At 39.8% G+C, this 14,491-nt stretch overlaps 1 protein-coding gene across 2 annotated transcripts in view; it reads right to left on the bottom strand.

Annotated features, from left to right (window-relative positions):
* Positions 1-4,172: 4,172 nt before the first annotated feature.
* The window catches only part of kcnn4 (potassium intermediate/small conductance calcium-activated channel, subfamily N, member 4), a 46,595-nt gene continuing 36,276 nt past the window's right edge, over positions 4,173-14,491 (bottom strand). For both annotated transcript variants that reach the window (XM_017467685.3, XM_017467678.3), the window contains exons 6-9: positions 12,381-12,502; positions 10,961-11,030; positions 8,350-8,516; positions 4,173-5,066 (exon numbers count right to left, since the gene is read on the bottom strand). In XM_017467685.3, coding sequence (XP_017323174.1) covers positions 5,063-5,066; positions 8,350-8,516; positions 10,961-11,030; positions 12,381-12,502 — 363 coding nt within the window. In that variant the 3' untranslated portion in view covers positions 4,173-5,062. The remainder of the gene's footprint in view (positions 5,067-8,349; positions 8,517-10,960; positions 11,031-12,380; positions 12,503-14,491) is intronic.

Genomic DNA, 14,491 nt, shown 5'->3' with positions numbered 1-14,491 from the left:
AAAATATATTTGAAGTATATTCCCATTGATATTTTCAATTTTTTTAGTACACCTATGAACAGCCTATGAAATTGTTCAACCATGACTTTCTGTTTCACAGGAATATAAAAATGAGGTAGCACAGCCAAAATCCCCTTAGTCATTCATAACAATGGGTAAGACCAAGAAATATAGCTGTGATGTGCGGCAAAAGGTTGTTGAGCTTCACAAAATAGGAAGTGGCTGTGAGAAAATAGCACAAGCACTGAAAATGCCCATTTCCACCATCAGGGCAATAATTAAGAAGCTCCAGCAACTGGAAATGTTATGAATCAATCTGGAAGAGGACGTGTGTCTATCGTCTCAACGCACTGTGAAGAGGATGATTCGAGTGGCCAAAAAATCTCCAATGATCACAGCTGGAGAATTGCAAAAGTTAGTTGCGTCTTGTGGTCAGAAATTCAACAAAATTACAATCCGAAGTCAGCTACATCACCACAAGTTGTATGGAAGGGTTTCAAGAAAAAAGCCTCTACTCTCATCCAAAAACAAACTCGAGCGTCTTCAGTTTGCCAGACACTACTGGAACTTCAAATGGGATCGGGTTCTATGGTCAGATGAAACCAAAATAGAACTTTTTAGCAATAAACACCAGACGTGGTTTTGGCGCACACAGAAAGGAAGCCATATGGAAAAGTACCTCATGCCCACGGTTAAATATGGTGGTGGCTCTTTAATGTTTTGGGGCTGTTTTTCTGCCAGACGACCTGGACATTTTGTTAGGAAACATGGCATCATGGACTCAAATATCAACAGATATTAAATGAAAACCTGACTGCCTCTGCCAGAAGCTTCAAATGGGCCATGGTTGGATCTTCCAACAGGACAATGATCCAAAACATACATCAAAACCAACACAAAAATGGTTTACTGAACACAAAATCACGGTCCTGCCATGGGCCATCACAGTCCCCTGACTTGAAACCCATAGAAAACCTGTGGGGTGAACTGAAGAGGAGAGTCCACCAGCGTGGACCTCGAAATGTGAAGGATCTGGAGAGATTCTGTGTGGAGGAATGGTCTCAGATCCCTCGCCATGTATTCTCCAACCTCATCAGGTATTATAGGAGAACACTGTTATCTTGGCAAAGGGAGGTAGCACAAAGTATTGACTAAAAGACTGCCAATAATTGTGGCACACATATATTTAAGAAAGATATATTTTTTTGTATAAACCTGTGTTTTGTTTGCAATTGTTTGATATCCATGAGAGCAATTTTTGTGAATATTATGAACAAAAGATCAAAAGCTTAAACAATAAAGGCAATTTTTCACAGCCTTCTTTCCTCATATTTACCAAGGGTGCCAATATTAGTAGCGGGTACTGTAAATGCAGTTGGAGAAAGGGAGCATGGGATTCCTCAGTATAGTTAACAGAACAAGACATTCACTTTTCCTGGCTCTGCAGCAGGATTCAACAAAATACTTCATCAATACCCCAACTTAGCGCTTTATAGAGCTTACTTTCTCTGCACCTATTATAATACAATTGTGATGTGCTCACAGTGATCCACTGAAGAAAAGAATAGGAAAAGTCAGTATTATAGACAGTGAGAAATCACTTGTGTCAAAGAGCAAAAACCACACAGATCCATGTTTAAAAAAACAGATTGTGGTTACAAGAACTATTCTTCTTTCCACAATTATGGGGAAACCTAACACAGTTTTATCAAATGATATGGCTCAGACAAGATTATAGCAATCTATACCAATATAAGTCCTAGTTATTGTATTGAAAGTGGTACAACAGATACAACGGTGTCTTCATTTTTTATCTTGGGACCAAATTTAGGGGGAAAAAACATAGCTTATCTGTTAGTAGCTTAAAAAAAACAAATGCTTAATTGTCCTTATTACATTGGCTTTTAATTCACGTGAATGGTTTAATATGTTAGTTTTAAATATGTTCGGTTCTGTTGGACTAGTGATGTGTAAATAAGGATTTTACAGATTTACACACCAGTTATATTCCTTAATTACAGCAACTAATTCCTGGCAAATTAAGCACACCATTTGCTCTGAACTATGTCAATATATTTTGCCAGAATGCTTGAAAGATACTTTATTGGCTTTCGGTTTTTCAGTAATGGCTGCAATCCAGAGTCTAGGCTGCAGCCTGAAGACTTCACCGCAGCCCTCCAACCCTGTAATTGCAACACAAAACTATAAGTGCCAATACGGGATGCAAAATCATCATGGGTGGAAAAAGTGATGAAGATGTGGCAAACCAAAGTGCTAATTTTTTTTAATTCAATATGCAAAACAGTGTTATGCTACCCTGACCAACTACACCTACCTCTGCATTTGTCGCACGGTCGATGGGAGACACTGGCATTTTTATATTCTTCCTTATCTTTTCAGGCGTTCGTGTCTCTTTTGCTCCTGCTGTTGGTGTCTCGCTTACTGAAATCTGTAGCGCACTAACACGGAGTTGATAAAATGTTGCAGACTCTCTGCTTGTGTGAGCCATGTGAGCCCTTACTACTGAGGTTGATAGTTTTAACACAAAGAATGCATTTAGCATGTCCTGATGTGTCAACCTTAAAGAAATCTGACAATGGAAATGTGTGTGCTGCAGCCTTGATGTCCATAGCTGATGTGTTCAGCCAGCTCCAGCTCTACTTGCATCTCACACCTGCCTCAATCTGCTTTACCAGTACATTTACATTTATGGCATTTGGCAGACACCCTTATCCAGAACGACTTACATTTATCTCATTTATACAACTGAGCAGTTGAGGGTAAAGGGCCTTGCCCAAGGGCCCAACAGTGGTGCCTTGGCAGTGCTGAGGCTTGAACTCCTGACCTTCTGATCAGTAATCCAGAGCCTTTAACCACTGCCCCACCACCTGCTCCCAGTAGTCCCTCATTTCTCTCATTCTGAAATGGAACCATTTAATGAACATTTTGCTGAGCGTTTGCTCCCTTCTAAAGTGACATAATTAAGAGTGTTGCTGTAACAAGCTTTCCGTTTTAACTATGTCATAAGCAACGTAGGTCCATTTTAGCTCAATGTCTGCACTGTTGCTTCATGAATTAGTCTCATGTTCCTAAACAAATCCCAAAGCAAATTGTTTAATTACGCCGTGGTCATGACAGTGTTAGCCTTGCTAATATTATCTTAGCATAAAGAAAATGGAACCATCAGGGGCACATTAAAATTAACATTAAGTTGGCACTTTGGCATGAGGAGCTCAACTTATGTTATAATCTTCAGCAAAATGGTAACATTAGTAACGTTAAAGGAGTAGTCCCAGAGCCCTAATGTCAGTATGGTTATACAAGTGGAATTTGGAAAAACAAGTACGCTCAATAAAGTTAGATTACACATAAATAATATTAACACCTAACATTACATCCACATTGTGATGGCTAGCATTTGCTAAATCAAAACAACTTAACCTAATTAGGCTAATTAACAGTTCCAAGCTTGACATATCATCATATATGCCAATAAGGGTTATCATAACTCTACTGTAAGAGATCCGCCCATACAGAATTCAAAAACTCATCAGATCTACACAAATCACACTCATTCAAAACAGAGATTTTTGCCCAAAGGTGACAAGTTTGCATTCCTGAATTAGAATTTGCAATGTATCTAATAAGGAATATTTTAGACTAGGTCACCAAACTATCCTAGCTTCTATACTGCTTATCCTTTTCAGGGTCACGGGGAACCTGGAGCCTATCTCAGGGAGCATCAGGCACAAGGCGGGGTACACCCTGGATAGGGTGCCAGTCCATCGCAGGGCACAATCACATACACACTCACACACCCACACCCATTCATACTACGGACACTTTGGACATGCCAATCAGCCTACCACGCATGTCTTTGGACTGCGTACCCAGAGGAAACCCCCACAGCACGGGGAGAACATGCAAACTCCCACACAGTGGGAATCGAACACCTGTTAGTGTGAGGCAAACGTGCTAACCACTAAGCCACCATGCACCCACAGTGATATTGTGGCATCAAGAAATTTAACTCAACCTGGCCATTTGTAGAAGGTTCTAGAGATGTCAAAAATACATCTAAAATTCAGTATATAGGTCAATATTATAAAACATCAAACACATAGTCTAGATTGTTGGCTAAAATAGAAAAAAATACTGTTTTTTTTTATTCATTTTTGTTTGGCTTTTTATTTATTTTAAAACAGATATGGATTGAATGGATGACATGGATTGTCTGGAAGGAGCAACTAGATTTCCTTGAAAATTGAAATATAGACTGCATCCTGAACTAACCATATTGAATCCAATATAGACTGAAACCATGATAGCAGAGAATATTGGAAGCTGATAGTTTTTTACATTTGTTTCTATGCCATACTTGGAGTTCAGCCCACAAACCTAGATGACCATAGTAACTGAGTCAATGATAGGTGTTACATGGTACACTGAAGGAAATTCACTGTGTGGCATTACAACATTTTAAATGAATTAAATGGTAAGCAAACATGATATCCAGACAGATTTCAAGTACTCACATGATTTCAAACAGCTAAAACAATTAGTCTCAGTTTTAATAATGCATTCTTGAAGAATAAACACAGCTGGACAAAATCTGTTAATGATAACTGATGAAATAAAAACAGTTCTTGGTCATAGTCTTGTGGCATAATTGGACTGTACTGGCCCTGCTGGAGAGGGCTGAAAAGCTTTAAGATCACTTTGTCTTTTAAAGCAACTTGGAATTTACATAGGAACACAGTTTCACTAAACCTTCAAAGCATCAAACACTGAACCCCTTCACTGTTGTTGTTGTTTTTTGTTTCAGTGTTGCAGATATAGATACACATAAATATTGTCATAAATACATTTGATTTTTGTCATAATCCCATATCCAAGAGAAGTAATCTTTTTGTTCGCGAAAAAGAATCTCATGCAGCCACTGCAGCCCTGGAGGTCTATGGAAAAACAAATCGTAAGTCCTCCATTTATGCCGATCCATGTAGCTTTGTGCAGTTTTGATCTGAGCCTCCGATGTAGTATTTCGGAGGAGAAATATGCCACGTCACCTGTTAGGAAAAAGAACATAAGTAACACACAACCTCATCAATGACCATTTTCAGTCTCCTTACTTCTAACCTAAATTGAATGGTATGCAAATTAATACTGTGAATGCTGGATAACTGCTAGGGCTGGCTTTTAACACTTGGATACCTTCCTATGTGCATACACACACATGCCAAGACCACAATGTCACAACACTTCAACAGCTATCTGCCCATGGAACCTTCTCGCCAAGCTCGTAACCAGATTTTAATTTCACCACCCCTAACTGCCAAGTTTTATGTTTCAACACCTGGATAACTGATACCAAAGTGTCATAAGGAACTGACTCACCCTAAGACTGACTAGAGGGGTGTCCAGAAATGACAGCTGCAGCTCAGACCTCCTAGAAGAGCACGCCTCTAAGTACTGCCCGTGTAGTATGGCACGTCATGGCAGGGACCAGGCATATGGCCTGCCTATAGGCAGAGGCAATGACATCCACCATGCAGTGGGTCAGCCTTTGTTTAGACAGGGGGCTCCACATGTCTTTCCACTGTAACAGGTGAATAACTGATCTGATGATTGATGATTGGGTGCACACTGGGCATAGCAAGGATTGCCCCTTCATAAAACACTCTGAGGTTGACAGATTGATTTATAAATATGGGTGACATGACCATAGGCAAGAACCTCAGGTTTGATAACAAGATGATTACTTAAGACCTACAACAACACTAAAGGCACTGCAGGAATATCTGATAAGTACTGCTCTCTCCCTGTATGTGTCAACTATCTCTCATATTCTTCACGTGTCAGGTCTATGGGGTAGTGTGGCTAGACTGAAGCCCTTTATCACAGAAGAAAAGACCAAAACCAGCTGAAACGTTGCCAAAATGTGTTGTGGTGTGATGAAAACAAGGTTAAACTTTTGGGGCATAATTCATAAAAGAAAAAGATATCTTTGTGAAATATCTAGGTATAGATAGATAAAACCTGTAGGCCTGTGTTAAACAGCTGAAGAATAATTTCACCATCTAGCACAATAATGACCAGAAGCACAAATCCAAGGATTGGCTTCAAAAGAATAAGGTCAAAATGTTGAAATGGCCCAGGCAAAGCCTAGATCTAAATCCTATCAAAGACTTGAATGACTTGAAGAGGGCTGTGGACAGGAGATCCCTTCTGATAGCTACTATCAGACTACTATCTTTGGAAACATAGCTACCAAAGTGCTTCTTTCAACTGGGAAAGAGGGATTTTTCAAGTTTGTCCTTGCCTAGTGCAAATTGATTAGCTCTCTGGTTTAATGTTGACCTTGGAAATGAAAATTGATTGTTTGTTGGGAAAAAGAATAGTTGTTTCACAGCACACATTTAAATGTATAATATTTTTCTATCTTTGGTTTTGAAAATGTATCGTCTTTCCATGTCAAAGTTTTCGAGTCCAAGTGAAGTCACAAGTCATTGATGTCAAAGTCAAAGTTTGTTACTTGAGTCCAAGTTGCTTCCAAGTCATGTGACTTGAATCCACAAAACTGATGTGGGCTCTTGATTTCAATAATATTTCTTGCACTGTTGGGACATATTCCTTGGCTTGTACTTCCTTCTGAGAGGTCACACCCACCAACATGGTCCCCTGGCTGAGGGTGCCAAATCATTCCTGCAGAGGAGGACACTGCCAATGCATCTCTCCATCATTCATGTCTGCAGAGGACACCATGGCCTCACAGGCTAATTCAGAGCTATGAGCAGGACTCATTGCTGAATTCTGTGTGATGATGAGAGGTGATAACACATATTAGGCAGTGAAGCCAGTTATGGGCCAGTGTGTCCTGAACAACAGACTGTCCTGTTCCACCAAGGAGAACCATAGCTGCCAATAAGTCATTTTGGCATCATCAAAGTGGTATATCAAACATCCCTGAGAATCGGGACACCACACCTGGGTGTAGACGCAACTCTCACTGTGCCATCCCAGATAGTGAGTTACTCTCAGGGAGGATAACCATGTGTGGTTGCCCTAGTGACTGTTATATGCATGCAGACCCCTTTCTGGAGAACAGCCTCAATCCTCCAGAGAGTTAAAGCTTGTGCCCCTTTCAATGAGACAAGGACACGTTTTTGTCTATGGTATTTAGGGTGTAACTGCAGGCTGATGACGCATTTCTGAACGTTCCGTCAGCCCTATGGAGAATGCTGCTGAAGCTGTGAATAACAATTCAAGCATCTTTATTAGGAACCAGAACCACACATAACTGCTTGACCGCTTGCATCTGTGACCTCAAATATGTGGAAGAGGGCAGATAGTGCTTTCCTGCGTTTGCCTAATGTTGCTCTGTGAAACTGAATGTGAAGCAGCATGTGGAAACTGAAACAATGAGTGAAAACAAAAATACATGCAAAACAAAGGTTTAGTGGAGAAAAAAAAGAAAGTGGAGAGAGCTCGGCTCCAATCCCAGTCTGTTGCCAATGATCCAGCTGAGGGACAAAGATATGACTCTTGGCAATAGACTGAGAGGGGAGTGGTGCACAACTTCACAACAATAATTTGTAGCTAAGTGAAAAAAATTTACAGGAGTCTATCACCAGCTGTGGAGGAGATGGTTACTGTAGAAATAATCAAAAAGTACAAGGCGAGAACAATAAAGGGACTGATAACCATTGACAAGGTTATTTTATACCAAAATACTATATCACAAAGTTACCATGTGACTTTGTGGTAAGGTATTTGCATGTCTCTTCATGCACACAAGAAGGTATACATGTGTTCAACACTGCCCCTGGTGGTTAGTAGGGGTGAAACAGAACAGTTACCAAAATGTCATGCTTGTCATATTTGCCATATCAACAATCTGAACCTTAAATTGCACTAGTAAAACAGGGTCTCTTTGAGTGATTAACAATCTTTAAACAAACTGCAGAAATTCACACATAATATGTATTGTGTTAGGGAACTGCACACGCAAAATAATTTACATTTGATATAGCAAATGTAATTTGATATTGGTTGGATCTTCCAGGAGGACAGTTATTTAATCTGCACTTTAAGAATACGTTTTGCACTAGTCTGTCGAAATGGCCAGAGGGTCGACCTCACCACAGTTACTTCATTCACTCCTACCCTTTCCTATCTCTTCTACTTATCTTTTTGTTATTTATATCATTTGTTTCCCATCACCTTTTGATACGCCCTTTTTATCTTCAACATACTTGTAACCAATTTGTATAATAATTTGTCCCTCTTATTACATCTAATAATTGCTATTTAACAGTTGATAGACTGTGCCCTGCTGGATTGGGATGATACCTGTGGACAAGGTGGCGGCGCTGCAGTGCTTGGCTCAGCAGCTCGGATGTGCTCTGGAACGACTGGCCCAACTCATCCAGCTTCTGTTCCATAGAGATGATGCGCTGCTCCAGCTCTCGGTATGAGTTGTTCCAGTTGGCACTCAAGTCACACATGATCATCTGCATCTGCCCAATAAAAGATTACGACAAGGGTAATTTTATTTTCACTATAAAAAACAGTTGACATTTAAGACCTGGGCTGGATTTGAAGTAGCTTTAGGGTCAGCAGCATAGAGGTTTATCTGCTATACAGTTTTGCAATAACATATACTTCTTTTCTCAATGCTTCGCTCACTGACTCACTCTGCAGATTCACCTTCTTAAATGCATAATTCTGGTATGCTTTTGATCACTGACTAGATAAGGTTTTCGGTTACATTTTCATCACTGCAATATTAATTTCACTTATTGTGCTGTTCTCTAAGGTTCTATCTCAAACATTAGAATTTGAAGATAAAAAAAGAAGACTAGGCAAGCCTAGATTTTGCTGGACCGCCGTCGACTGCATAGCATTTGTCACACAAGTGTTAAATGGCATTTCAACAGCAGCGAGGCAGTCATTTATGGAGGGTCTAAAGTATATGCTTAGAAGTCTTTAAAAAGTGATTTAGAGCTTTGGGCTATGCCCTGTTTCAAAAAGGTACTGTGGCATTGTTACATAGCTAGCTAGATAGCTAAGTGAAGAACACAGATTAATTTAAATTAACAACACAACATTCAAGATAATATACGGCCAGTATGTAGCTACAAGCACATGCAGGCCACAGTACATCCTCACACCATTTTATTATATATACATTTTTCTAGCATGGACACACACCCTTATGAAATGACACAACATTAACTTGTGAACAAACTCAGCAGATAAATACAAATCATACACTGCTTGCTAGCTAATGTTATCTACATTGAAATATAAGTAACACTAGATAGATAGATAGATAAATAGCTAGCTAGATAGATAGATAAGTGGAGAACACACATTCAAGGAAGTAAACAAGAGTACCTCTCTCTCTATCCCAAAATGACATGGGGGTGAACTAGTTTACAAGTCTCCCCATCTATCCCAAAATGACGAGGTGTGCTAGTTTGCGAACGAATGCAGCAGATTCATGTATATCACAGAAAGTCCTTGGTATTGCTCACTGCTTGTTAACTACAAACAGCTAGACTTCTTAGACATGCGTGTGTCAACAATGAGACTCACTCAGTCAGCAAAAATACTTGGCGGTCCAGCAGAAAAAAAGGTTTATATTCTTGAACAAAACCACAAGGAAAATGAGCTTTTTTCCCCATCATTTATTCAAACAGAAATATCAATAGATGTGATATTCTTCTGTGGAAAATGTAAGTACACCCTTGGCATTAGAAGCTAGTATTGCCCCCTTTAGCAGAAATAACTTCTTGTAGGCATTTTGCATAACTGTCCACCAGGCTTGCTGGAATTTTTGACCACTCTTCCATGCAATATTCTTTCAGTTGCAAGATGTTTCAGAGTTTTCTTGCATGTACTGCCCGTTTCAATTCCCTTATTGAAAGGTCCACTTTCGGTTCAACTTCAACTTTCAGACAGATGGCCTCACATTATCTTCAAGCACTCTTTGATATGATGCAGAATTCATAGTTGAATCAATGAATGCAAGCTATACAGTTCCTGAAGCAGAGAAGAAACCCCAAAAAATAACATTTCCAACACTGTGTCTCACAGTTGGTATGAGGTTGTTCTCCTGCAAAGCTGTCTTTGGTCTGCGCCAAACATGTCTGCTGTTACTGTGGCCAAACAACTCTATCTTTGATTCATCTGTCCAGATCACATTATTCCAAAAGGTCTGGTCTTTACCCATATGCTCATTGGCAAACTGTAGTCTTGCAAAGGCTTTTTCCTGGCACACAGGTCAAATCTGTGCAATTTCTTTCTGATTGTAGAAGCATGTCAAGATCTTTTTAAATCCCTTGCTAGATTCATAGGCATCCACATCCATTTTTCTGAAGGTCTTACAAGAACTGTTTAGATCTTGCAATGATGATACCACACACCTCAATAAAACAGGGAACAGCAGACACTAGATATGAAAGGTGTATAAATAAGACCGGTTCCACCTGCACTCTCTAAGCAGGTTCTAATCACTGGCACCCAATCTCAAACACCTGATTCTAATTTTATGGATTTGAAGGTGTGATAAATGTAGTGGTGTACTTACTTTTTCCATGTGACTGATCTGTTCTTTGTTCATTTAATTGGTGAAGATTACTTAAAAAATGTCAATTTTATGTGTCATTTGATAGGGTGTATCAACTTTATTACTAGGCACTGTTTCAAAGTGGATCACATATTTGCTCGTCCAAATATGTCAAAAAAGCCAACAATTTCCATGGGATGTACTTATTCTTTCACATAACTGTATACAGTATACACCAAGATGCATCTCCAGAAAAGAGAATGCCATCACGTTGCGCTATTGGAGAAAGGGTCATAAATATAATTCAATCAATAAAATGAACAAATTAAAGTTCATATAAATAATATAAAAATAAAATAATTTCTAGGATTCTAGAGCATTTATATCAACCTTGGAGAGGTCCACCATCTCACTTGTGTAGTCCCTCAGTTTTCTCTGTTTCAGTCGCAGGTGACGAAATCTATATGTGGAAAATATAAGAGGCATCACTGAGGTCAACAGACAGAAACAACTCTAACCATAAAAAAATGAATGAATAACTGTTTTTGTCAGGCAAACTGCTAGAGTCAAAAATGGCTGCTCTTAGTTTTATGATTTGTTGACTCATAAATCCTATTTCATTCAATTGTTTTCACTGAATTTGTATGGCAAGCTAAAATAAAAGATTATATCTCTTGACATTTATGATATCGTATAGTATTTTGAGGCTTGCCTAACTTTGGATGATAATTCAGCGTTTCAGAAAACAGAATGGAAACCAATATTGCAGGCAGGCTGCTAGGTAACTGCTGAAGCATGCAGAAATGGCTGGCCTTGGTGTGCCACGACATGAAATAGTAGCCTTCAGGAAAAAAAAAAAACAGCAAAAAAATTATAAAAATAAATGTACTATCCATCCATCCATCCTTTATACCATTTATCCTTTTCAGGGTCACGGGGAACCTGGAGCCTATCCCAGGGAGCATCGGGCACAAGGCGGGGTACACCCTGGGCAGGGTAAATGTACTATAAATACAAAATAAAGAACAGGGAACATGGCCACCAAATCTGACCTTTAGCTATTTTAAAGGTGTTGGGTTGTTGTCCCGGTGTTCTTTCCAGAATATTTTTAGTGGTCCGACTGACTGTTATACGGGATTGGCAAAATCCCTTCACCCTCATAAACTACGCAAAAGCGCACGCTCAGATTCTGTCTGGCTCAAACTTGTATGGAAAAGTTTCAAGGCCAGATGCCTTCGCTAATGGTGTTAAACACCGGTTCACAAATTCACACATCTGAACTTCCTGTTCATGATTGGACTGAAGCCTGAGTGATCTCCTTATCAGCAGGAAGCTGAGTGCAGATTGTAAACAACAGATTGTAGACAACCAAAAGAGAGACTGCATAAAAAGTGCACCATTTTAGAGTCCGGTTTAGTAGCATTACGAAAAGTGACTTAATGCATGTGAAAATCTTAGGATCTCATTTTCAAACTATTTTTGAACTTTGGTCATACTGAGGAATGTTTTGTTGCACTCTATGCCAATGTGTATATTGATAAAGTGATCCAACCCAATAAACAAACAGAAGATAAGGGAGTAAGGATAAGAATGAGCAAAATATCTGTTCCACGCAATTACACTCACTGCCTCCTCCACCCTGTAAAACCCACTAGATGTAAGGTGGTCTTCTCTTGTTCACCAGTGCTTGAAAGAAAATCGGCATAAATCCTTTCATATGATTTTATGCTGGTTTGGACTCTCGCACGTACAGAATACACTGTGGCTAAAGCTGTAATACTGTAGATTAGGTGGAGGTTAGGTTACTTACATACGGATGGCCTCCAGCAGGCATCTCTGGTGGCGTCTGTGCTCGCTGTGCTTGTCCCTGGCCTGTATGGTGCGGTGGAGAAGCCAGCATTCCCTCAGCACATTTGCAGCAGCATTGCGAATCTTTAGTACACAGAGTGATCAGTATACTTAGCGTTCAACTAATGTTCCCACCAACATGTCTTGCACAGCACTTTTTTTAAACAACATACTTTGTCACAAAGATGGTGTCAGAAAACCATACCCAGACTCCCAATATGCTTACTATCTCTTTTATCTCTTCTTTTTTTTTTGCTGCTGTTGTGACACCCTAATGTCTCAATCTGGGGATTAATAAAGTATTATCTTATCTTATGCAAGCCGAGGCCTAGGGTGGGTGGCAAAGAATAACTCCAACTCCAAGAGGAAGAAGCAGCAGGAGAAGATTAATGTCCTTCAATGTGTTAAATATTAATGAGTCATTTATACTACATTCTTCAGCCTCTGTTATTAAAAATAGCATTGGTTTAACAATACTAATCTTAAAATAAGCTCAGTGTTTGCATCTCTACATACTGTCCTATAATACTGGCGCAAGGTTCACTGCCAAATCCTGCTAAAAGTAAATGTCACTGACATAAAACAAAATGAATTTCTCAAACAGTAGACCATATCACACTCACTCACTCACTCACCTTTAGTAACTGCTTAATCCTGGTCAGGGTTATGGAGGATCCAGAGCTTATCCTGGGAACACTGGGTGCGAAGCAGGAATAGGGTGTAATGTCAGCCCATCACAGGTCACCATGCGCACAAACATTCACACACTCATTCATACCTATTCAATTATATATCACGCAGAAGAGGATGGTTTCACAGTTTCACTTCACTAGAACTAAGGGGCCCAAATATGTTCCAGCATCACAATGCCCCTGTGCAATTGAGCTCCATGAAGACTTGGCTTGCCAAGGTTGGTGTGGAAGAACTCGAGTGGCCTGTACAGAGCCCTGACCTCAACCCCAATGAACACCTTTGGGATGAACTGACTGCACGCCAGGCCTCCTCAGCCGACATCAGTGCCTGATCTCACTAATGCTCTTGTGGCTGAATGGGCAAATCCACACAGCCACGCTCCAAAATCTATTGGAAAGCCTTCCCAGATGAATGGAGGTTATTATAACAGCTAAGGAGGGACTAAATCTGGAATGGGATGATTAAAAAGCACATGGATGTGATGGTCAGGTGTCTACAAACTTTTGTTTTGTTATAGTGTATCCAACTGTTATACAAATAAAATGTAATTGAACTGAACTGAGTGTCAGTGGGCACTGCCACCTCAGAACTCCAGGGTCCTGGGTTTGATCCTGAAGTTTCACATGTTTACCTCATGTTTTTGTGGGTTGCCTCCATGTTTTCTGGTTTCCTCCCACTGTCCAAAAGCATGTAAGCAGATTGGCTATGCTAAACTGCCACTAGGGTGTGAATGAGTGTGTGTGAATAGTGTTGTGCAACTGACTGGTTGAATTGCACCCAGTGTAATCAGGTATGGCTCTGGATCCATCGCAAACCTGACCAGGATAAAGGCGAAGATGAATGAATAAATAAATGAGCTGAATATTCTAAAACTATGTTACAAAAAAAAAAAAAATTTAACAGGTTACCTTTTGATATGAGTAAAAAAAATAAGTCATCATGCCCACTACTTTTATATTAGCAGTACAAAAGGAAATGAAAAGGAAACGAACACAGACATGTTTGCTCTAAGAACAGGATCCACAACAGAATGAACATATGGGTTACAGACATTCCTGAGGTTTGGATTTTTTTTTTTTTCTGGTCTTTGATTCTATTCTTGTCCATGCCATCTTGCTGAGAGTACTGTTCTAACCCAGGCTGCTCATTATGATGTCACACTCTCACTGGCAATGTTGTGTTGTGGTTTTGGATATTATTAGAGCTTCCAGATGTCTTCCTTCATATCCGTCAGTGTAAATCACTGACAGTGACAGCTAAAGTTCACAGGACACACACACTCACACACACACACACACACACACACACACACACACACACACACACACACACACACACACACACACACAGCAGTTGCAGACGTAAGGATGCACCCTGTGA

This window comes from Ictalurus punctatus, chromosome 1 (assembly GCF_001660625.3).
Source record: "Ictalurus punctatus breed USDA103 chromosome 1, Coco_2.0, whole genome shotgun sequence".
Taxonomy (NCBI): Eukaryota; Metazoa; Chordata; class Actinopteri; order Siluriformes; family Ictaluridae; genus Ictalurus; species Ictalurus punctatus.
Note: the sequence above shows the minus strand (reverse complement) of the source record. Positions and strands in the feature narration are given on the sequence as shown.